Source organism: Asterias amurensis, chromosome 13 (genome assembly GCF_032118995.1).
Source record: "Asterias amurensis chromosome 13, ASM3211899v1".
Taxonomy (NCBI): Eukaryota; Metazoa; Echinodermata; class Asteroidea; order Forcipulatida; family Asteriidae; genus Asterias; species Asterias amurensis.
Window position 1 is genome coordinate 20283896 of NC_092660.1, and position 25472 is coordinate 20309367.

The 25472-nt window shown below is 38.4% G+C and overlaps 1 protein-coding gene across 1 annotated transcript; it reads right to left on the reverse strand.

The window, feature by feature from the left end:
* Positions 1-10699: 10699 nt before the first annotated feature.
* On the reverse strand, positions 10700-24756 carry LOC139946374 (DDB1- and CUL4-associated factor 15-like). The gene is made up of 13 exons (XM_071944015.1): positions 24631-24756; positions 22579-22706; positions 21645-21789; positions 21081-21184; positions 20455-20591; positions 18279-19580; positions 17744-17832; positions 16404-16532; positions 15921-16030; positions 15413-15468; positions 14313-14370; positions 13799-13911; positions 10700-13018 (listed from the first exon to the last, which is right to left on the reverse strand). The coding sequence occupies exons 1-13, from the start codon at positions 24724-24726 to the stop codon at positions 12960-12962; spliced, it is 2526 nt and encodes an 841-aa protein (XP_071800116.1). The 5' UTR covers positions 24727-24756; the 3' UTR covers positions 10700-12959.
* Positions 24757-25472: the final 716 nt, after the last annotated feature.

The following is a 25472-nucleotide window of genomic DNA, read 5'->3' on the forward strand; positions in this document are numbered from 1 at the left end:
TGATTAATCTTTGAGTAAAAAGAGGGCACCCGACTACTGTACGTGGCGCAACAGTTGGTCAGTTGGTGCACTGCGTGAATGATGTTTGTTGTTTACTCACACAAGGTATGGTACGTGGAGATCAATGGGTGGAACAATGGTCACGGGTTGTGAATCATGTAATGGGCATGGGTGTGTGTGAATTATGATGGTACCACAATAATTATAACCTAAATCTACCTGCATGAATATTATACAAAACAATATCGGCTGGGTCGATTAATAGCAAGAAAGATAGCGTAATCGATTTCTAATGCTCTACAATTAAATCAAGAGATCACCGGGTTTGGGAGTATTAAAGCAGTCAAATTTGGTTGAGTTCAAAAGTCTCTTTTGTTGGTGAGTGGAGTGGGTATGTTACCCAATCCATGGTATGTTGTGACACTGTTTCCAAGAACAAGCCGTTCATAAATTGATTAATGGTTACAGCATGGAGGTAGAACTACCTCCATGGTTACAGTAAGTGGGAAAATTACAAAGGGCAATTACATGGGAGGCTCGGGCAGCAATAATTGTTTGATTAATTGTATCACTCTAGTTGGAATGTCCCCTCAGGCATTTGGGGCCAATTAAGCCTATGTAATGGGTTTCATATTGTGGTTGAGATTTGCGTTGCGGGTGCCTGAGAAGGGTACTGTTTAGGTGTGAACCAGCGGACAGCTAGGCCAGCGTTGAGGCTGTGTCGTGTCGACCCGTCTAGCACGTACGGACGGGTAGGGGTGTCCGGCGGGTGTTTTAAGGCCCATCAGCAATGCAAATCCTCCCGGGAATCTCGGACCCAAGGATAAGCGGTGTCGAAGCCAAAGGCATTGTGAGTAAGCTATATAATATATATATCACTAAATGCCCCTTGTTTTAAAATGCATGCAGCCATTGACTATTGTTTGCCTAAAGAGTTGATTATTGTTGTTTGCCTAAAAAAAACTTCCGTTGTAAAAACATATTGTTGTTGTTTACAATTGATCTGTTGGGTCCAGGGTATGGCCATTGTGAAATTTGTGAAGGCGTAGAATTGTTTGTAGTTTAAAGGGCTTCATAATGTAACGTTCATAAATACGTCAGACAGTTTGTTATTCATAGTTGGGCCCGTGTTTAAACCTTTGATAATGACCAGCGTTTATAACCGGTTGTGAGCGGATACTCCGTGCTCGTCTTGGTGGAATAAGACGTTTCTTGTTACGGGCGATGTGGACGCTGCCGGTGATTTGGCCGCGCTGTGTGTGAAATAAAAACCAGAACGTGTTGCAACAAGACTATACGCACACGCCCAGAGTTTCTTACTTTTCGCCTTTTAACCAAAAAGGCATAATTATAAATGGGAATAAAAGAGTAGTGACTCATTCCTGCACGACCGTTTAAAACCTCGTTACCGTGTGATAAAGGCCGGCCCTCGCCTTCGGCTCGGGTCTTTATCACATGGCAACGGCCCTGCCGGTGTCGCATGCAATTATGTCCTCTATGCAATACTGTCCGGAGGACATGATTGCCTATGCAATCATGTCTGCCGGAAGATTTGCGTATGCACTCGTGTCCGTCTGGACACATTTGCATATGCAGTTGTGTCCGCCCCGTGCAAAACCGCCCTTGCAGTAAATTTAACGCTCTTGGACGACGGAACACGTCCGGCATTTTTTTGTAAGCTAAGTCCATGTCATGAATGACAAGGGTATTCCTTTGGGTATTCGCGGCAATCATAAAATACGTGAATATTCATACTGCATAATACGTAGGTTCAGTACATGCACAGGCGGTTTTTGCATAGCCCCGGACACGATTGCATATATACAAAAGTGTCCGGAGGAGACAGTATTGCATGGCGGACACAATTGCATCTGACACTGGTTCTAAACGGCCGTGAAAGAACTCGTCGCTACCCGTTGTTCCGTGATTTACAGGAGTCCCGTGACGCTAAACCAAACTTGGTCTAAACAGTCCTGGGGCATGGTCAACCTTCAGCGGGACCACTCACGCGGGGCTAGCGATGCGGACGCGGTCCACTTCTCTGAACTTAACTTATTTTCAAGACTCAAGCAGCCATATACTACAACGTATATGTCGCCTTGCTGCTGTTTATTTATTTAGGGGAACTTTCATTGTATTAAAGTCTGAATGTAAACTTATTTACTTATGTATGAAATTCATATTGTACGGATTGCCCTAAGCTGTGGAGAATGTAAAGGTGCAAAACTGGAAGATTTGTTCAAGCTAAATTATTGTGGGGTACTTCTATTAAATTGTAGTTTCTTTATTGTTTCTAATCTGGTGTCACTGTGTACCATTCATGTGTCTGGCCATTGGGTTTATATCTGACATTGATTTGTGCAGAGTGGCACAAGGGTCCACTCTGCAACAGCGTGACAGGCTGAGAATTTACAACAATGTGTTTGCTTGACATGGGTGCGATTTTTTTTCCCCACAAACAACATTGTAATATTTTCATTTCCCTTTCCGTAAAAATTTGCTCTTTCCGCAATTATGTCATATTGAAATTGGCCTGCTCTTTTACCAAATCATTTCAATGTCGTTTGGGAAAAAAAATTGCAACAGGGACCGGTTATGATGGGGGGGGGGGTGTTGCTTTCCCGGTTTAAACTCTGGACTTACCCCTCGTAGACATTTTCGCCGAAAATGTACAAGGCTTGATAACTTATAAAATTTTGCCGAAAAAGTGTTTGAGGCTATATAGCCTTGAACTTTTTAAATTTTGCCGAAAAAGTGTACAAGTCTAAAGCCTTGTAAACTTTTCAAATTTTTCCAAAAAAGTGTACAAGGCCTTGTGAACTTTTCAAATTTTGCCAAATGTTTCAAATTTTGCTGGAAAAGTGTACAAGGTTATAGCCTTGTGAACTTTTCAAATCTTGCTGGAAAAGTGTACAAATTTTCAAATAGCCTTGTGAACTTTCAAAATTTGCTGACAAAATGTACAAATTTTCAAATTTTGCAGAAAAAGTTTACAAGGCCTTGTGAACTTATCAGATTTTGTTGGAAAGTGTGCAAGGCCTTGTGAACTTTTCAAATTTTGCCAAACGTTTCAAATTTTACTGGAAAAGTGTACAAGGCGTGAACAAGGCAAAATTGTACCTTGTACACTTTCGGCAAAATTTGAAAATTCGTACACTTTTTCGGCAAATTTTGAAAATTTGACAATTTCACAAGGCTATAGCCTTGTGAAGTTTCAAATTAATTTTGCCGAATAAAGGTACAAGGCCTTGTGAAAATATCAGATTTTGCTGGAAAAGTGTACAAGGCCTTGTGAACTTATCAAATTTTGCTGGAAAAGTGTACAAGGCTTTAGCTTTAGCCTTGTGAACTTTTCAAATTTGGCTGAAAAAGAGTACAAGGCTATGTGAACTTTTCAACAAATTTTGCCGAAAAAGTGTACAAGGCTATAGCCTTGTGAGACCTTGTGAACTTTTCAAATTTTGCTGGAAAAGTGTACAAGGCTATATAGCCTTGTAAACTTTTCAAATTTTGCCGAAAAAGTGTATAGCCTTGTGAGATGTTCAAATTTTGCTGGAAAAGTGTACAAGGTTATAGCCTTGTGAACCTTTCAAATTTTGCTGGAAAAGTGTACAAGGCTATATTGCCTTGTGAAATTTTCAAATTTTGCCGGAAAAGTGTACAAGGCTATATAGCCTTAAGAAATTTTCAAATTTTGCAGAAAAAGTGTACAAGGCTATAGCCTTGTGAACTTTTCAAATTTTGCTGGAAAAGTGTACAAGGCTTTAGCCTTGTGAACTTTTCAAATTTTGCTGGAAAAGTGTACAAGGCTTATATAGCCTTGTCAGTTTTTCAAATTTTGCCAAACGTTTCAAATTAATTTTGCTGGATAGCCTTGTGAACTTTTCAAATTTTGCCAAACGTTTCAAATTAATTTTGCCGAAAAAAGTGTACAAGGCCTTGTGAACTTATCAGATTTTGCTGGAAAAGTGTACAAGGCTATAGCCTTGTGAAATTTTCAAATTTTGCTGGAAAAGTGTACAAGGCTATAGCCTTAAGAAATTTTCAAATTTTGCAGAAAAAGTGTACAAGGCATAGCCTTGTGAACTTTTCAAATTTTGCTGGAAAAGTGTACAAGGCCTTGTGAACTTTTCAAATTTTGCTGGAAAAGTGTGAACTTTTCAGAATTTGCCGAAAAAGTGTACAAGGCTATAGCCTTGTGAACTTTTCAAATTTTGCTGGAATAGTGTACAAGGCTATATAGCCTTAAGAAATTTTCAAATTTTGCCGGAAAAGTGTACAAGGCTATATAGCCTTAAGAAATTTTCAAATTTTGCAGAAAAAGTGTACAAGGCTATAGCCTTAAGAAAGTTTCAAATTTTGCAGAAAAAGTGTACAAGGCTATAGCCTTGTGAACTTTTCAAATTTTGCTGGAAAAGTGTACAAGGCTTTAGCCTTGTGAACTTTTCAAATTTTGCTGGAAAAGTGTACAAGGCTTATATAGCCTTGTCAGTTTTTCAAATTTTGCCAAACGTTTCAAATTAATTTTGCTGGATAGCCTTGTGAACTTTTCAAATTTTGCCAAACGTTTCAAATTAATTTTGCCGAAAAAAGTGTACAAGGCCTTGTGAACTTATCAGATTTTGCTGGAAAAGTGTACAAGGCTATAGCCTTGTGAAATTTTCAAATTTTGCTGGAAAAGTGTACAAGGCTATAGCCTTAAGAAATTTTCAAATTTTGCAGAAAAAGTGTACAAGGCATAGCCTTGTGAACTTTTCAAATTTTGCTGGAAAAGTGTACAAGGCCTTGTGAACTTTTCAAATTTTGCTGGAAAAGTGTGAACTTTTCAGAATTTGCCGAAAAAGTGTACAAGGCTATAGCCTTGTGAAATTTTCAAATTTTGCAGAAAAAGTGTACAAGGCCTTGTGAACTTTTCAAATTTTGCTGGAAAAGTGTACAAGGCTTGTGAAATTTTCAAATTTTGCCGGAAAAGTGTACAAGGCTATAGCCTTGTGAACTTTTCAAATTTTGCTGGAAAAGTGTACAAGGTGTGAACTTTTCAAATTTTGCTGGAAAAGTGTACAAGGCTATAGCCTTGTGAAATTTTCAAATGTTGTTGGAAAAGTGAACAAGGCTATATAAATAGCCTTGTGAAATTTTCAAATTTTGCTGGAAAAGTGTACAAGGCTATATATAGCCTTAAGAAATTTTCAAATTTTGCAGAAAAAGTGTACAAGCCATAGCCTTGTGAACTTTTCAAATTTTGCTGGAAAAGTGTACAAGGCCTTGTGAACTTTTCAAATTTTGCCGAAAGAGTGTACAAGGCTTGTGAAATTTTCAAATTTTGCCTGAAAAGTGTACAAAACTATATAGTCTTGTGAAATTTTCAAATTTTGCAGAAAAAGTGTACAAGGCTATAGCCTTGTGAAATTTTCAAATTTTGCTGGAAAAGTGAACAAGGCTATATATAGCCTTGTGAAATTTTCAAATTTTGCTGGAAAAGGGACAAGGCTTGTGAACTTTTCAAATTTTGCCGGAAAAGTGTACAAGGCTATAGCCTTGTGAACTTTTCAAATTTTGCTGGAAAAGAGACAAGACTATAGCCTCGTGAAATTTTGAAATATTGCTGGAAAAGTGTACAAGGTGTGAACTTTTCAAATTTTGCTGGAAAAGTGTACAAGGCTTATAGCCTTGTGAACTTTTCAAATTTTGCTGGAAAAGTGTACAAGGCTTATAGCCTTGTGAACTTTTCAAATTTTGCTGGAAAAGTGTACAAGGATATACATGTAGCCTTGTGAACTTTTCAAATTTTGCTGGAAAAGTGTACAAGGCCTTGTGAACTTTTCAAATTTTGCTGGAAAAGTGTACAAGGCTATATAGCCTTGTGAAATTTTCAAATTTTGCTGGAAAAGTGAACAAGGCTATATATAGCCTTGTGAAATTTTCAAATTTTGCCGAAAAATTGTACAAGTTTTCAAATTTTGCCAGAAAACCGACAAGGCTATAGCCTTGTGAGCTTTTAAAATTTTGCTGGAAAAGTGTATAGCCTTGTGAAATTTTCAAATTTTGCTGGAAAAGTGTACAAGGTGTGAACTTTTCAAATTTTGCTGGAAAAGTGTACAAGGCTATATATAGCCTTGTGAAATTTTCAAATTTTGCTGGAAAAGTGTACAAGGCTATATATAGCCTTAAGAAATTTTCAAATTTTGCAGAAAAAGTGTACAAGCCATAGCCTTGTGAACTTTTCAAATTTTGCTGGAAAGTGTACAAGGCCTTGTGTACTTTTCAAATTTTGCTGGAAAAGTGTGAACTTTTCAAAATTTGCCGAAAAAGTGTACAAGGCTGAACTTTTCAAATTTTGCTGGAATAGTGCACAAGGCCTTGTGAACTTTTCAAATTTTGCTGGAAAAGTGTACAAGGCTTGTGAAATTTTCAAATTTAGCTGGAAAAGTGTACAAGGCCTTGTGAACTTTTCAAATTTTGCTGGAAAAGGGACAAGGCTTGTGAAATTTTCAAATTTTGCCGAAAAAGTGTACAAGGTGTGAACTTTTCAAATTTTGCTGGAAAAGTGTACAAGGCTATACATGTAGCCTTGTGAACTTTTCAAATTTTGCTGGAAAAGTGTACAAGGCTATATATAGCCTTGTGAAATTTTCAGATTTTGCCGGAAAAGTGCACAAGGAAAAGTGTACAAGGCCTTGTGAACTTTTCAAATTTTGCTGGAAAAGTGTACAAGGCCTTGTGAACTTTTCAAATTTTGCTGGAAAAGTGTACAAGGCTATAGCCTTGTGAACTTTTCAAATTTTGCTGGAAAAGTGTACAAGGCTATAGCCTTGTGAACTTTTCAAATTTTGCTGGAAAAGTGTACAAGGCTATATATAGCCTTGTGAAATTTTCAAATTTTGCCGAAAAATTGTACAAGTTTTCAAATTTTGCCGGAAAACCGACAAGGCTATAGCCTTGTGAACTTTTCAAATTTTGCTGGAAAAGTGTACAAGGCTATAGCCTTGTGAAATTTTCAAATTTTGCCGAAAAAGTGTACAAGGCCTTGTGAAATTTTCAAATTTTGCTGGAAAAGTGTACAAGGCTATAGCCTTCTGAACTTTTCAAATTTTGCTGGAAAAGAGACAAGACTATAGCCTTGTGAAATTTTCAAATTTTGCTGGAAAAGTGAACAAGGCTATATATAGCCTTGTGAAATTTTCAAATTTTGCTGGAAAAGTGTACAAGGTTATAGCCTTAAGAAATTTTCAAATTTTGCAGAAAAAGTGTACAAGGCATAGTCTTGTGAACTTTTCAAATTTTGCTGGAAAAGTGTACAAGGCCTTGTGAACTTTTCAAATTTTGCTGGAAAAGTGTGAACTTTTCAAAATTTGCCGAAAAAGTGTACAAGGCTGAACTTTTCAAATTTTGCTGGAATAGTGCACAAGGCTATAGCCTTGTGAAAATTTTCAAATTTTGCCGAAAAAGTGTACAAGGCCTTGTGAACTTTTCAAATTTTGCTGGAAAAGTGTACAAGGCTATAGCCTTGTGAACTTTTCAAATTTTGCTGGAAAAGGGACAAGGCTTGTGAAATTTTCAAATTTTGCTGGAAAAGTGTACAAGGCTATAGCCTTCTGAACTTTTCAAATTTTGCTGGAAAAGAGACAAGACTATAGCCTTGTGAAATTTTCAAATTTTGCTGGAAAAGTGAACAAGGCTATATATAGCCTTGTGAAATTTTCAAATTTTGCTGGAAAAGTGTACAAGGTTATAGCCTTAAGAAATTTTCAAATTTTGCAGAAAAAGTGTACAAGGCATAGTCTTGTGAACTTTTCAAATTTTGCTGGAAAAGTGTACAAGGCCTTGTGAACTTTTCAAATTTTGCTGGAAAAGTGTGAACTTTTCAAAATTTGCCGAAAAAGTGTACAAGGCTGAACTTTTCAAATTTTGCTGGAATAGTGCACAAGGCTATAGCCTTGTGAAAATTTTCAAATTTTGCCGAAAAAGTGTACAAGGCCTTGTGAACTTTTCAAATTTTGCTGGAAAAGTGTACAAGGCTATAGCCTTGTGAACTTTTCAAATTTTGCTGGAAAAGGGACAAGGCTTGTGAAATTTTCAAATTTTGCCGGAAAAGTGTACAAGGCTATAGCCTCGTGAAATTTTGAAATATTGCTGGAAAAGTGTACAAGGTGTGAACTTTTCAAATTTTGCTGGAAAAGTGTACAAGGCTTATAGCCTTGTGAACTTTTCAAATTTTGCTGGAAAAGTGTACAAGGATATACATGTAGCCTTGTGAACTTTTCAAATTTTGCTGGAAAAGTGTACAAGGCCTTGTGAACTTTTCAAATTTTGCTGGAAAAGTGTACAAGGCTATAGCCTTGTGAACTTTTCAAATTTTGCTGGAAAAGAGACAAGACTATAGCCTCGTGAAATTTTGAAATATTGCTGGAAAAGTGTACAAGGTGTGAACTTTTCAAATTTTGCTGGAAAAGTGTACAAGGCTTATAGCCTTGTGAACTTTTCAAATTTTGCTGGAAAAGTGTACAAGGCCTTGTGAACTTTTCAAATTTTGCTGGAAAAGTGTACAAGGCTTATAGCCTTGTGAACTTTTCAAATTTTGCTGGAAAAGTGTACAAGGATATACATGTAGCCTTGTGAACTTTTCAAATTTTGCTGGAAAAGTGTACAAGGCCTTGTGAACTTTTCAAATTTTGCTGGAAAAGTGTACAAGGCTATAGCCTTGTGAACTTTTCAAATTTTGCTGGAAAAGAGACAAGACTATAGCCTCGTGAAATTTTGAAATATTGCTGGAAAAGTGTACAAGGTGTGAACTTTTCAAATTTTGCTGGAAAAGTGTACAAGGCTTATAGCCTTGTGAACTTTTCAAATTTTGCTGGAAAAGTGTACAAGGCTATAGCCTTGTGAAATTTTCAAATTTTGCTGGAAAAGTGAACAAGGCTATATATAGCCTTGTGAAATTTTCAAATTTTGCCGAAAAATTGTACAAGTTTTCAAATTTTGCCGGAAAACCGACAAGGCTATAGCCTTGTGAACTTTTCAAATTTTGCTGGAAAAGTGTACAAGGCTATAGCCTTGTGAAATTTTCAAATTTTGCCGAAAAATTGTACAAGTTTTCAAATTTTGCCAGAAAACCGACAAGGCTATAGCCTTGTGAGCTTTTAAAATTTTGCTGGAAAAGTGTACAAGGCTATAGCCTTGTGAAATTTTCAAATTTTGCCGAAAAAGTGTACAAGGCCTTGTGAAATTTTCAAATTTTGCTGGAAAAGTGTACAACGCTATAGCCTTGTGAAATTTTCAGATTTTGCCGGAAAAGTGTACAAGGCCTTTTGAAATTTTCAAATTTTGATGGAAAAGTGTACAAGGCTATATAAAGCCTTGTGAAATTTTCAAATTTTGCTGGAAAAGTGTACAAGGTGTGAACTTTTCAAATTTTGCTGGAAAAGTGTACAAGGCTATAGCCTTGTGAAATTTTCAAATTTTGCTGGAAAAGTGAACAAGGCTATATATAGCCTTGTGAAATTTTCAAATTTTGCTGGAAAAGTGTACAAGGCTATATATAGCCTTAAGAAATTTTCAAATTTTGCAGAAAAAGTGTACAAGCCATAGCCTTGTGAACTTTTCAAATTTTGCTGGAAAAGTGTACAAGGCCTTGTGAACTTTTCAAATTTTGCCGAAAAAGTGTACAAGGCTTGTGAAATTTTCAAATTTTGCCGGAAAAGTGTACAAGGCTATAGCCTTGTGAAATTTTCAAATTTTGCCGGAAAAGTGCAAAGCCTTGTGAACTTTTCAAATTTTGCTGGAAAAGAGACAAGGCTATAGCCTCGTGAAATTTTTTAAATTTTGCTGGAAAAGTGTTCAAGGTGTGAACTTTTCAAATTTTGCTGGAAAAGTGTACAAGGAAAAGTGTACAAGGCCTTGTGTACAAGGCTATATAGTCTTGTGAAATTTTCAAATTTTGCAGAAAAAGTGTACAAGGCTATAGCCTTGTGAAATTTTCAAATTTTGCTGGAAAAGTGAACAAGGAAATAGCCTTAAGAAATTTTCAAATTTTGCAGAAAAAGTGTACAAGGCTAAAGCCTTGTGAACTTTTCAAATTTTGCCGAAAAAGTGTACCAGGCTATAGCCTTGTGAAATTTTCAAATTTTGCCGAAAAAGTGTACAAGGCTATTTTGCTGGAAAAGTGTACAAGGCTATAGCCTTGTGAACTTTTCAAATTTTGCTGGAAAAGTGTACAAGGCTATATATAGCCTTGTGAACTTTTCAAATTTTGCTGGAAAAGTGTACAAGGCCTTGTGAAATTTTCAAATTTTGCCAAACGTTTCAAATTTTTCTGAGAAAAGTGTACAAGGCCTTGTGAGCATTGCCCAAAAAGTGTGGGTTGCAATATTTGGCCCAAATTTGATAAAAATACTGGACTTTCCCCTGCCATTTTTGCAATATTTGGCTAAAATTTATTAAAAACGCTGGACTTTTATTTGGCACAAATTTGTTAAAATGTCCATGTGATTTTTCAATATTTTGCCAACATTTGATAAAAGTGCTGGGTTTACCCTAACAAAAATAAGGGAATGAAATGGTAGCGACGAGTTCTTAAACGCCTGTTTAAAACCGGAAGGGTCGTTGCCGTTTGATAAAGGCCTGAGCCGAAGGCCGACACATGAAAATACTGAAAATCTCGAAACCTGAAAATATAAACAGTTTGCATATGTTACTTTAATACTTTCAGCACTATATACAATTCCACTATTAACAAATGGTTGAGAATTTATTTATCAAGGTCAATAATTATGATAATTATTCCCAAAACAATCTTGTTATTATTTAATGTCCAACACACGAGTGTAACATGTATAAAACTTGTCATAATGCAGACAACAACAGAACAGTCACAAATAATGTCTGCAAATTTCTAAATTAACAAACCTTCACATTGCAAAAGATGTCAGTAAGTTCTAACACCCAAATTATGTGCTGTTACCATAAGACGCATTGGATGTCAAAATGATGCAGTGTGCATCTAAGATGGCCCAACGAGATTTATTATAACTTTGCATGGTGTCAATAATAATAATTAACTATAAATATATAGTGAACTTGTGGTTACGAACAGGTAATAAATCTCCTTTTGAGGGAGTGTTTGCTCTGCAAAGAGTTGGTTTGGTGTTGACGTTTTGAAAAGTATACTCTGACCTTATTTTTCTCCTCAAGACGAACAGATTATACTCGCAAGAAGACAAACAGATATACTCGCAAGTACACTCACATGTACCAGCAAGTTTTCTGTTAAATTTATAGTTTAATATTATTCTTCACACCATGCTAAGCTTCAAACATCAATCACATGCATCTGTGTCTAAATAAAGAAGAATAAAAACCAATTTCTTTAACAACTCTCACAACACTGACACAAATGTTTATAAATTTCCAGTGGCAACACTTTGCCAAATGCAGAAAATAAATAAATCAAGTTACAGAATGCTCTACAAATAAAGTACTGTACGAACTGAGGTACTGTAGTGTATAGTCCAAAGATTCTGGTTATATTGCATAGACTTTTGATAAACATGGCACACTATGTGTTCCTTTTGCCAAATTTCACACAACTGTTATTCAGAAAATGTCGGTAAGCAAATTCCTCTGCTAGGCTCACATTACCAGTGAAACAGCCAAAGACTATAGGGAATTTTTGCTGCTAATCTGTACATCTGCTTTAAAAGGTTAACTTTTTGGCGCTGTGGCAGTTTTGTTCAAGGTTCAAGGTTCAAGGGTCAAAGTTCCTATTGACCATGGCCTCTGTTTCATCCTCCAGCAAATACAGTTCATCAATCAAAAATATTTTCTAATCACAGATAAACTTTGCTTAATAGCATAGACCAGGTTACCAGGCAATTGGATCTAGCCCTGGGCAGCATTACCCTTGTACGGACATTGCAAAACAATTGCCAAATATTCCAAAGGTTGGCCAAAAGTACAGATGTTACTTTGGGAATATAGGTCTAATGACCCCTTGAACCATCATCACATATTGGTAAATATACTCGCCACTTTAGAAGTCAACCTAACTGAGATTATTGTGTTAAAGAAACTGTACACTATTGGTAATTTTCAAAGACTAGTCTTCACAGTTGGTGTATCTCTACATATGCATAAAATAACAAAACTGTGAAAAGTTGAGCTTAATCGGTCGTCGAAGTTGCGAGATATTAATAAAAGAAAAACACCCTTGTCGCACCATGGTCACACGAAGTTGTGTGCTTTCAGATGCGTCATGCTTGATTTCGAGAGACCTCAAATTCTAAATCTGAGGTGGAAAATTACTTCTTTCTCAAAAACTATGTCACTTCAGAGGGAGCTGTTTCTCACAATGTTTTATACTATCAACCTCTCCCCATTACTCGTAATCAAGAAAGGTTTTATGATAATAATTATTTTAAGTAATTACCAATAGTGTCCACTGCCTTTAAGCTTGTAAACACTGCGTCTCCTTAATTGTGGTGAGATTGTAAAACCAACAAGCACATTACATTGTACTGACCTTTCTTTGTTGACAAACAAACCTTGCTGGTTGTCATGGACAGCCAAATTTTAGTAAAACACTAACTCATGTTAACAAAATTCAACACTTTCTGCAAATTTTCAACTATAAACAAAATATCTCAATAAATGATTGGCTGTTTGGTTTCCAACAAATCCAACATTATGTTTGAAAATTTGTGTAACATTTTTACAAAAGAGTTGCTGTGTGTTTTGTTTTGCATTGATGGCTTGCCATAGTTTTCCAACCCTTGGTTGAAAAAACTTGGGCTGTGACTTAGTGATAGAAAGGTCTATAACACACAGGGAAACTGACTCTCAAAATAGTGCAACCAAGATTATTATACAAGGTGGATTGGGTCAAAACCTCTTCTTGATGACACTGGATCACGGATGACTAACGGCAGAGTGGTGGGGAAGTCAGTTATACTTAGCATCGATTATCACGTCAGCACAATAGCTACATAGTGCACTGGATCCAATAACTTCCTTAGGGATTTATCTGTCAAAGAGAATGAACAAAGTAAAATGTTAGACAGGGATGAGAATATAAAGCAAGACAGTTCTCCGAACAAACTCTACCTGGCAAGTAGAAACACACATAGTGTTACCGCAAACCAAATATATTGGGATGAGAATCACTGCTAATAAAAAGGTCTGAACTAGGATCAACATTTCTTGTAGGATCGACAAGATAGCATTTCCAGCTTTTGGTAACCCTTGCTTGGAGTAACCAAGAAGCTCTTGGGACCAGCATCCTCAGGACCAGGTGACACAAAGAGCATTGTTCCTTCATATCTAAAGATAATTACAGCTGCCTTTACAGATACCAGTCATTACACATTCTGAATGCAGATAAAAGTGTGAAATTTCTCACTGGTTAGGGTCACGTCACTTCAAGCGATTCACAGCAGCCCAGTCCAGGAAAAAAAAAACATTATATTTTAAGAATGAACTTCAAATAATAGTAAACTTGCTGGTATAACAATGTATTAAATCTCCTTTGAGTAAGACCCAACACTCCCTCAAAAAAAAAAAAGAGAAAAAAAAGGGAGATTTAATACATGGTTGTACCTGCTAGTTTACTATTATTTATAGTGTATTCCTGTTATTCACACAATGCAAAGCTTCAAACATATATATAATATTTTGCAAATTGAAGGCACACTGCATCATGATGAATGGCAGATCCCCACCCAGAGCCAGAGCCAGAGGGAGCCTAAGCCACAGCCAGAGGGAGCCTAAGCCTATACTAGAACTAGATGCCTAGGGTGCAACTTACTCTTAAACACTGCTTCATTAGTGAGTACATGTACACCCCTTGTATGGCCTTGTGGAACCGCCCAGTCACGCTGAAGTTTCTGACATAACACACGGCCGGGATTCCAAGTTTTGCTGAAGAAAAAAAAAAGGAACAAACTGTCACTATTGTGAGCCAAGAGTTGACTTTCTTTTCTGGTAGCAAGTAAAACATTACCAGGGAGAAATTATGATTAAAACAGAAATTGCTCTCAAGTCATCTACTTTGAGGCCACTTCAAGGTGTGGGCTACAACCAACTATTTTGTACAGGGGCTGCAGTATGGAGGATGTGGCTGCCTAGCTACTCCTTTACCCCTTTTACAGTCCATATGGATGTAGGCTTGGGTATCATCCATCAGAAGCCTGGCTGGTAGACTGAAAGCACTACCTACCCAACTTATGAAGCAATCATGGTTAAGTGTCTTGCTTAAGGACACAAGTGTCACGAACGGTAGGACTAACAAACGGCACTCAAACCCACACTCTGTTTCTTACCAAAGTTCAGCCTGGTTGAATTCTTTGAGTTCACCAACCTCGATAGTCTGGTATTGACCTGGAACGAACGAACCAAGGAATTGTCCAATGGTAAAGAATGAAAAGACAAATTTATAAATTGTCATCATGTTGGTGCAGTTCCATGTCATGGTTCATTGCTAACCGAGTCCAGGGCACGATCTCACAAAGCACTAAGATGTATCTTAAGATGAGCCGTCAGTTTCACTGTAGTGATTTGTATTGTGCATTCACACTTTTGCTTAGCAATTAAGAATGATTCATAGTTAAGATCACTCTTCACTCTTTGTGAAACCAGCTCCAGGCCTGATACTTGCATGTTCACAAAATAAACTGCGGTACTAAAAACTTAACTTTTGACAATTTGTTTTAAGAAAATTTGGTTAGTTTAAGAACTGAAAAGTAGCATTTTCAATAAGGGAATCAAAGTGTGTTGAATCGGTTTTCAACTAGTGGTTTAAACCCAACGAGGCTTGGTTCTTGATAATTTTACCGAGACTGAAGTCGAGGTAAATTATCAAGATCCGGGCCTCGGCGGGTTTAAACCACAAGTTGAAAACCGATTCAACACACTTTGATTCCCATTCATAAATACCTCTAGGTCAAAAACATCAACACGTTTTGGTCAAAAAGTAAAATAAAAGCAAAAATTTTAATTGTTCAATGATTTCTTTCAACACAACACCCCTCCAGCTATGAAATGGTAAAGCCCTCCGCCGCTCTCGTGTAAACAACTCCTTATAAGGGAATGCTGTGCGCGTCGCGCGTATCGCCTGATGTGGCACAACTGTTGCTCTCGACCAACAGGAATGAAGAAACTGTCTTATAAGAACAGGTGCAAGCTCGCCTGTCACGCCCATGTTTTTAACACTTTTTACTGGTCATAAACAAAGGTTTCCACCAATAGGAATAGCGAAACTGTCTGAGGTATTTATGAATGTAATATTTAGATCTGAATCAAACCATTAAACAACAGAATGGACACAATTGATACTTTTGTTGTTAAGAGAAGAATGCTCGCCATCATGAAATATTGAGGTACAAAGGCAAAAGTTTCAGTAAATTCTGTTATGAATATTTACCTGTTTTTAGATTCCAGGAGAATTTGAATCCTGTCTCGTAAAGTTTTGGCATCTCGCTGAAATATAACAAACTACAATTTAAGAACATCAAGACTATAAAAGAGATCTTATACTTTGTAAATCTTGGAAAATACTCAAGCTGATCTCTCAACCCTAAAGCCTGGTTCATACTTCCTGCAAATGCGACACAAGTTCGCAACAAATAATTTGGAAAATGCAAGTAAAAAAAAAAAGCCATAGTTTGTAGAAGTGTTACAAAAATATATTGAGTTGTTTGAAAACAAATCAATAAATCATGAGAGATATTTCAGATCATAAATCTTTTCAGAAAATATTGAATTTGGTCAACATTTTTGTTAATATGATTGATTGTTTTACTAACATTCAGCCGGCCTTGCCAACCAGCGCACTTTATTTATCAACAATGGAAAAGTCTATATGTCCAAAATTAAAACAAACATTTTCATTCCCTATGAGTTTTGATGGCTGAAGACTATGAGTCACTTACTGTGTAGGGTCGTCATCAAACTCAAAGACATCCCGAGGCATCTTAGGTTCAGGCCACGCCCTGATAAGAGCTATCACCATGACAACAACGCTACAGGAATCACAACAAACCTAACAACAAGAACAAATGATACATTCAATCTGCGAAGAAAGACGCACGCAAATATTCAGTGATAAAATTTTTGAAAAATACATCACCGTAATTTCTGAACACGAGAAAATATGTTTTTAACGTTTTACTCTTTGATGCCGACAACATTTCTAACAAGGGATGCCTAAGGGGTTGAACAAATTCAATTTTGACCTTAACAGTGTCCCATGCAGCTATGAGCAAATTTGAGTGCCTACATTAGTCGACCCTTGACTGACCACTGACCAGTAACACCAACCCAAAAGATTAATATTCCTGAAATTGTTTTCATAGAGCTCGGGAAAGTATACTCATCGGCATTAGGGTAAAACCAAAATTAAGAAACTGCCTTACGTCCAGAATCTGCATGTCATAGTCTGTGAAGGAGATGTAGCGCTTGGCCCAGGGGGCGTAAGTCTGAATTGTGACACAAAGGTAGTGTTCAGCATCCATTGTTAACTGCTTCACTTCAACATGGGACCCCTGCAAAGAAATACAAATTGAAAGAATATTGTTACTAACTCCTTCATATTGTATGCACAAATTTTAAAATCGGCCTTGCTAACGCTTTCTCCTTTTTTATGGTTCCAAACTTTTACTTGATAAAGACAGCTTTAGTCACAGAGGCGTTTATTATCTACGCTAAATGAAAACCTGAAGTATTATCATAAAAATGCCGAAAGTTTGGAATTTATGCAAAATAAAATTGGGTTTTAAACAAAGAAAAACTTACTGGGACTTAACTAAGGACTAACATACCGGCACTCTACCCTACATTGGCGGGGTTCCTATTAGTCCATGTCTTAGTTAAGGGTTACCAGTCAGAAACCCGAAGGTCAATGGTTCAAGTCCCGCTTCAGTAAATTCAGCTTTGTTCAAAACCCAAACTGTTTAAAATATTCCCAGCCAGTTTCCCTTGTGGTTTATTACATTATGTTTAACATTAAGAAGTCGCATCCCCTTAAAGGAACACGTTGCCTTGGATCGGACGAGTTGGTCAAAACAAAAGCGTTTGTAACCGTTTTGTATATAATGCATATGGTTGGAAAGATGTTTTAAAAGTAGAATACAATGATCCACACAAGTTTGCCTCGAAATTGCGTGGTTTTCCTTCTACTGTGCGAACTAAAACGGTCGGCCATTTATGGGAGTCAAAATTTTGACCCCCATAAATGGCCGACGTGTTAGTCGACGAGGTAAAAGGAAAACCACGCAATTTCGAGGCATGTTTGTGTGGATCATTGTATTCTACTTTTACAACATCTTTCTACCAATATGCATTTTATAAAAAACGGTTACAAACGCTTTTCAAAGACCAACTCGACCGATCCAAGGCAACGTGTTCCTTTAAGGTGATCCCCTGGCTGCCGCTTCCCAGGTTGTACCATAAAGTTAGGTGTGATCCCTGGCCACATGGCAGTTAAAGGTTGAATGGCTTCTGACTAGCACCCTATTCAAAGATATTGACTGATAGGGAGACCGCCAACATAGGGCTGGTAGAGTGCCGGTATGTACATCTGGAGATCGGTAGTTTAAGTCTCGCTCCTTTGTTCAAAAATCAAATTGTTTAAAATCTACTCAGTATTCTTTGACTTGTGGTTTATTCCTTGATACAAATTCCAATTATTACAAAAGTATGAACATTTAATTCACAAACTTTCGTAGGTGGCAAAAAAATTAATAATAACTGGTACCTCAATGATTGGAGACCTGCTGGTGATGACCATAGGAGACTTCTGGGTACCACACACAACTAATGGAACCATACTGTGGTAGTCAAAGGCTGAAGATGGAAAATAAATGACCACAAATTAAGTTCACTAGAACTCATATTCCAATATCTATTCACCAAATTGATAAATTTGTACAACCTTACAGAATTAAATAATATTAATTTGGGTTATACCCTTAAACCAATGTGTGTTAGCACTGTATACTCAGTTCTTTCCCGAGCTCTGTGAAAAAACCACAGACATATTACTCTGGTGGGTATCGAAACCCAAGACCCAAGACCGTTGCAAAGGTTTTTGATTGGAATCTTACCCAAGTAATATGCTTGTGATTTTTTACTGTTTGCTTAGTACTTTCCCCAAGCTCTGTGAAAAATCACAGGCATATTATATTAATTGGTGGGGATTTGAACCCAAGACCTTTGAAAAGCAATGAGTAAATATCAGTACCATGAGCCCTCATCTATGGAGGATACAGGAGTATTTTATTTGTACTTACTGTCAGGTTCCAGTGGCTGCAGGTAATCATGGTATGACGTCCTCTCTATATATCTTCGCACTGAATACGTAAACCCTTGTAGCCTACATGTACACTCCTGCATTGTCCGCTGGCTTCCGTGTCTACTGCCCTCTCTTGGTCGATAATGATAAGGGCAATGCTGTTCGATTTCGCTCCCCAGATCTCCGTCGTCCCCGCACATGCTTTCCCTGTCTGATATGGTGTACCCCCCACACCGAAGTGGACTGTTCCAACTCATGTAAGGTCCAACCAGGCAATTGTTTGTGATTGCGTTCTTATCGCCACTAGTGCTGTTTGTCTTCTGTGCATAATTTCCTCCAGTGTGGCAGTGCTCATGTCCAACAGACCCAGGTGAGCTTTCATTCTGATTGCATTGGTTGGGATTCCTAAATTGACTTTTACCTCGCAGACGTCTGCAGTGAGACCAGTCATCAGCAGTCTCCAAAGTACTATTACCAGGAGTGCCATCTGAAGGTGAGTTTCTACCTAGTGGTACAGTGGCACCTGCTATTCTATCCCCACTGCTACACGGGGATTGAGGAGTAACTTGTATCTCAGGCAAAGCTGCTGAGAAGGTCGGATCTGTAGAGGATAAACCAACATGCTCTGGGGTACACCACGGAGGACTCGCAACACTAGTTTGTCCGGAGGTAGTCTGGAGTAAGCAATCACCATCTGTCTTTCTGACTAAGTTACTCTTTATATTGCACAAGAAGGAGGGTGAGCTCGGGACTTGTATTTGAGCCAGATCCTCTTCGTTTTCAACCTCATCGTCCGTCTGATCTGAGTCTGGCAGAAACATTGCTGGGGAACTTTCCGGGTAATCCCACTCATCACAGAGTTGGTAGCTGTCCAAATCCATAGCAGCAAGTGCTCTACTGTGTCGATCGATCTGATGAGGGTAGGCTGCACTGTCTTCAGGTCCCCCTGGTGTTACGTCAGTGTTGCTTCCGTGATGCTGGACACTCACATTGTATAAGCTTGATCGCTGAGTACTAGACCCCCGAGATGGAGTCAGAAGAGGGGAGTAAAGACTTCCTGATGGCAGGTCGGTGTCCCCGACATTGACAGCCAGAGCTATGATGGAGTCTCCAGTGTTTAACACCAGCAGGCCATCTCTAGCCAAGCTGTGCTTAGGTGAGAAGGATGGGAACGGGGGTGAGAGTTCGTATTTGGTGTGAACAGCGAAGCTGTGTTGGAGGCAGCAGGGCGGAGCTGCAGCCCCTGTTGCTCCTGATAATTCATCCGCAAGTTCCGGAGGTGCCCAAGATGCAATAGGTTCTGAAATAAAGAATAAATAGATAGTCAATTCAACATTGCTACAATCGATGTCAATTATTTACACAGACTTGGCATGGGTCATTAAGCCAAGGAGTAAGGTTCAGGCTTGGGGCTTAGGGGCCATGGCCTATGTTGCCCTGGTCTTGGCCTTGGTGTCCATTTAAAAGTTTGCCATAGCCTTGATGATTTTTCAATGGAAGTGCCCATGGCAAAATGAAAATGGCCTTGCCCTCTTAATGATAAAGTTCCTGGTCTGGGGTGGAAAACATTTAAAATCCACAGTTCACTTACTTAGTACACTCACTTGGCATTTGGGAGAACCAAAACCCCTTCTTAAATTTCATTCGCAGCACTATGTGCTTTCATGTCAACACAGATGAAAGTTTGGGGGAAACATGCTTGTCCACATTTCAGGCAACATCCCGTTTTTCGGAATTTGAGCAGGCCACAAGGTGTATTCCTATTAGGGAATCATTTTTCCTGCATGGACATATTCGCTCTGAATTTTTGGTAATATCTCAAAAAAGCAGCCACCTTTAGAAATGAAGTTCTCACATGTTAGTTATATTGTATACATCTACGGTTAAAACACTCCATTGGTTCAGAAAAACAAAGGTATACTTCGCCCTTACATTCCCATTATACAGTTGCAAGAAAACCACACATGCACACCGATGAAAATGCTTGAAGGCTTGTGAAAAGGGCTCAACAGATGGGTTCCACTAAGCTTCATATTTGATGAAATGTGCATGCGTACAAGGCTATCATTGGCTGAGAGAATATGGCGGTCGATGACGCTTATAGTGCAATCCATCTAAACCTAAGCTGGACAGCCACAATAAACGTTACAATTTAAACTCTAATGATAACTCACCTGCATAATTCATATTTTCACAGTCAGTACTGTATTTGAGATGAAGGCACTTAGGGCATGGTGTTAGTGAAGGCACAGCAGTGATGGTTACGTAGCACATCAACTTCTCTTCAGCTCGTGGCTTGGAAGACATACAACTAAGCAAGGAATCAGACACAAGAAAGTCAACAATAAATTTATGGGACTGCAGTTGAATTATAAGATCTACTTTCTTTACAAAGGACCAAGGAATGGTTTACAAGGTGCTGTGGGGCAATATGCAGCCAGTCAAACCAGGAACACTGAGGCCAACCCCTTCTCTTTTCGATAAGTGCCTTGGGTTCTTTTACATGAGTTACACAAATCACAGGACCAGCCGCATTACATCCCAATCGAAGGACGAAGTTTAGAGTGGTGCTTAAGGACTAAGGTGATCACGACTAATCAGAAACACCAGAGCTCGAGTCCTGTGTCCTGTGCTCTTAAACACGCCGCCACGACTAGCCATTGTCAATAACAGAATGAGTCACACATACAGTGACAGATGGGTGGACAGACGCACAGTGACAGATCGGTGGACAGACACAGTGACTGTCTGGGTGGACACACACAGTGACAGATGGGTGGACATACATAGTGATACTAACCATCCATACACTAGGACCTTGGAGCTATCTGTAGGCCAGCTACAAAGCGCAATGTACAAGTCTTGCTGGATCTCTTCTTCACTAAACAGTCGAACTTCAGATACCTAAACAATCAAACATTATTAACAGACTTAATTTGTGAAGACAATTAATAACTATATTAGCTTGTGCCACTCTGAGAATATTCTGGTCAAATTTAATGGCTATGTTTAAAATATATTTCTGTCACCATTCTCTATTTACAAGGTTAACACCAAATTGTTGCACTTCATAATGTGAAGTATGCTTGCCCACATCTCTCTGGTCAACATTATAACTCATCTCCAATCACACCCACACATTTCTCTGGTCAACATTATAACTCATCTCCAATCACACCCATACATTTCTCTGGTCAACATTATAACTCATCTCCAATCACACCCATACATTTCTCTGGTCAACATTATAACTCATCTCCAATCACACCCATACCTTTCTCTAGTCAACATTATAACTCATCTCCAATCACACCCATACATTTCTCTGGTCAACATTGTATCCCTCCCTAGAAAGTCATCTGACCTTTAACATTGGTTTGTTGTCCCTGAATCTCCACCAGTAGAGCTGATAGATGTAGGCTGGGAATGAGGTGGGGTCGTCAGCGTCAACATTGAGGGTGTAGGAGAGGACAAACTGACCATCTTTGCTGAAACCCAGAAAGACATGGCTGCCAACAAAAAAATGTAACAATTAAATCTTCTTGCTCTCAAGAATCATGAGTAAGTATCATAGCGGTGAGGCATGTGATGTAATAAAATATAACTTTCATTTTGAAAAAAACTCACACCAAAATAAGTAAGCAGAACAGCACTTTATTGTACTCACTACAAATATAAACTGAGCGAATGAACAATGTGGGCAAGATCTAGTATGAAATATTTATAGACTTTCACAGCATTCAGTGATCATAAACATGTTTGGCCTAATTTTGTTGCTGGGCAAAAATTATAGAATGAAATTGATCCAGGCTATCCAGAAGTGGAGAGAGTCAAGCTTATAATTTTGCACTATTTATAGGGCTAGGTAAAGACTTCCCTTTAATACTTATTCTATAAGAAGTTAACAAACTGAAACAATGAAACATGAAACTGAAACAAGATAGTGTTGGAGGACTCAAGGCCTGTCGCCGCATACACAAGACTAGTCAAGTCCATTTTTTTGTCAATTTTTTTGTGAACTCTGACTCAGGCTCGGTCTCATAGCTCCATGACTCAGGCTCGGTCTTATTGCTCCGTGACTCAGGCTAACGCCGTGTTTCAAAAAGGCAACTTCAGCTACAGCTACATCAGTTTGTCATTGTCTGTCATTGTTGAAGAACAGGCAGACGATCTAATCGTAGCTATAACCAAAGTCGCCATTTCGGACACGGCCTAAGACTTCCCACCTGACGCTGACCTTTAAAAACTGAGGATTATTAAGGTTTTCAAAAACAGCAATGATGTGAATCGGAACTTACCCTTCTTCAAGCAGGGATGCGGTGTCCACAATATTCTTGAGTGGGATACCAAGACGTCCAGGAATTTTACCGAATAACGAGCGACAAATCGGGTAAGTGCGGGCTGTGGGACGCAAATTACCTCTCATCTGAAAAAAAATCACAATTTTGACACAACTCATGAACTACATGTATAGGGCAGGACAAAAAGTCAAATACCATGGCCACTTTTTTATCCATTGAGCAAAGAGAGTACCTCACCAGCACCTAAATTAGACTTGACTTTCTGGTCAAGACATGGGGGATGGAGGGAGGGAGATGGTGAGTGGCTCTTAGTCTTAGTCTTATTGAAATGGTTGTATTTGTAATCTTTACATTCATTACTACCGTAAAAAAAGCTTAAACTATGTAATAATTATTAATCTAATTCTAAATACCCATTAAAAACAATATAAGCGTTCAGCACAAGTCAACTGATGGGAATTATTTCTTGCGAAATTGTGAAGACAAAATTTATATCGCATTCGAGTTTGCAGGAAGTACGATCCAGGCTTTATAACTTTATGTTTAAAATGTTTTGCTCCTTTATTCGGGGCCACTGCATTGTTGTGTGTCTGTAGGGAAATATGTATACACAGGAAATTGAAGATAGAACCATAGAGTTAGTTGCGATAACGTAACCCTCCTGCCGACGGCGTAGCCGGAGGGTTACGAAGCAGTCGCAATGTGAGCAGACGAAATGGTTAAAAATGTACAATTTCGACAGCTAGTCAGCAGATTTGCTCCATTTTTACCACTTTTGAAAATCATGACACAAATTCTAGAAACACGAACTTGATCCTCAATGTCTAATGAATCCTACAATATCACTCAAAACACCATTGAGGAATTAATTTGAAGAAAAGGCACAAAAACTTACCAGATTTCCGAGCGAAAGACCCAGGTTGAAAATTCGAACCTGAGGGGGGTGGAGTTTCGGCCGTGTGTGCACGTCACCGGGGTCAACGACTCAGCGCTGCGTATGGTGCATTGTGTATCCCGGTAACTGTGTAGCCGTAGTCTTGACCCAAGACCATTGATGTTGCGCGGTCACACACAACCAATGTTCCGATCTATGCACGGCAAAAACTGTACACGCTTGTTATAATCGAACGTTAGCAGGCGCTCTGTTTCTCTGATTTCTGCATCTCACCGCGTGTACAAGACTACGGCTGCACAGTTGCAGGGATACAGAATGCACCCCACACACGCAGCGAGTCCGTGACGTGCACAAACAGCCGAAGCTCCGCCCCCCTCAGGTTCGAATTTTCAACCTGGGTCTTTCGCTCGGGAATCTGGTAAGTTTTTGTGCCTTTTCTTCAAATTATTTCCTCAGTGGTGTTTTGAGTGATATTGTAGGATTCATTAGACATTGAGGATCAAGTTCGTGTTCCTATAATTTGTGTCATGATTTTCAAAAGTGGTAAAAATGGAGCAAATCTGCTGACTAGCTGTCGAAATTGTACATTTTTAACCATTTCGCCCTGCTCACATTGCATCTGCTTCGTAACCCTCCGGCTACGCCGTCGGCAGGAGGGTTACGTTATCGCAACTACCATAGAGTAAAGACAGTAGAACTCACTGCATAGTTTACTTGCTTTATTAACCAAAAATGAATATTAATATTAATTATTACCCCACATTCTGACCATATCCAAAATAAAGAATTTTAAGATGAGATGGACACTTTTTGAAAAAACAAAAAAATATGATGATGCCTTTTTGAGAACTAATACCAAATTAAAACTACGAAGTTGACTAAAATTACACACACAATTTCAGGCAATTAAAGTGCCGATAACAGCCCACACTAAGTCTCTAGTTCAGTGGTAAGCTGTAAGAACATGCCTTCATTTTAAAAGTGACCAGTCGGTGGTACAATCGCCCTGCGCTGTAGTGTTTATTGTGGTGTGTTATTGTGCTGAAAAAGGAATGTCAAAAAAAATACTGCAACTTACACTTTGCATTAAAAAACAAAGACACCGAGGTAAATTTTACGCAGAAACTAATAACCCGAAGCTAAACGGCTCTTACCTGTCTCATGTGCAATCGATGGATGATATTAAATGATGGAAAAACACCCTTCTTTGTCGGAGCTAGGCAAGGGAAACAGCTTAGTCCACCCGCCATTTTTCATGATCTTGATTTCACTTGGAAAACTTTCAACTTTCGTCAACTCAACTTAAATAGCGCCCTCTGCCGTCGAGTATTGCGCTCATCACTTAATTTGACTCGAAGTTTGAGGGGCGCCAACAAAAACAGGGGCTAGATAAGTTATTAAAATGTAAATAATTAATACACAAACGGTGTTTAAAGTCCTGCGCTTATTTAGCCCAATTTGGGACCAAATCACTTCCCTCAAATGGGGTTAAAGCTTGTTCAATAATACCAAAATAAAAGCTGCTAAAGCTGTCAAGTGGTTAGACTGCAGGACTTGCAATCACAAGATTGTGGGCTCGAATCCCCCAGCTAACCGCTGATTTCACAATGACTAGAATAAATATTGTCGTATAGTTAATGAATCACAATTTCTTGATTAATTTATGTGTAATTCATAATCATAGACGTTAAACCAATGTTTGTGAGAGAGATTGGCTGTTGCCAGCTTGGTGTTTATATCCCCTTGTGGGAGTTTGCCGAGTTCCCTTGATGGGAAGATCATTCAAACAAGCAAAGCTGCTAAATGAGATTTAAAAACTCACAAAAAAATAAACAGTGCATTTAGCCTCACAAAATGTTATCTTTGCCCATCCCTCCGTCTTCCCCCATCAAATGAAAATGTCGGCTGGGATACCATATAGAGAGAACCCCAATTCTTTGTGATTAATTCAAATGAATTGTTTTACGGTACCAGTGTACACCCTAGTGGTGTAGTT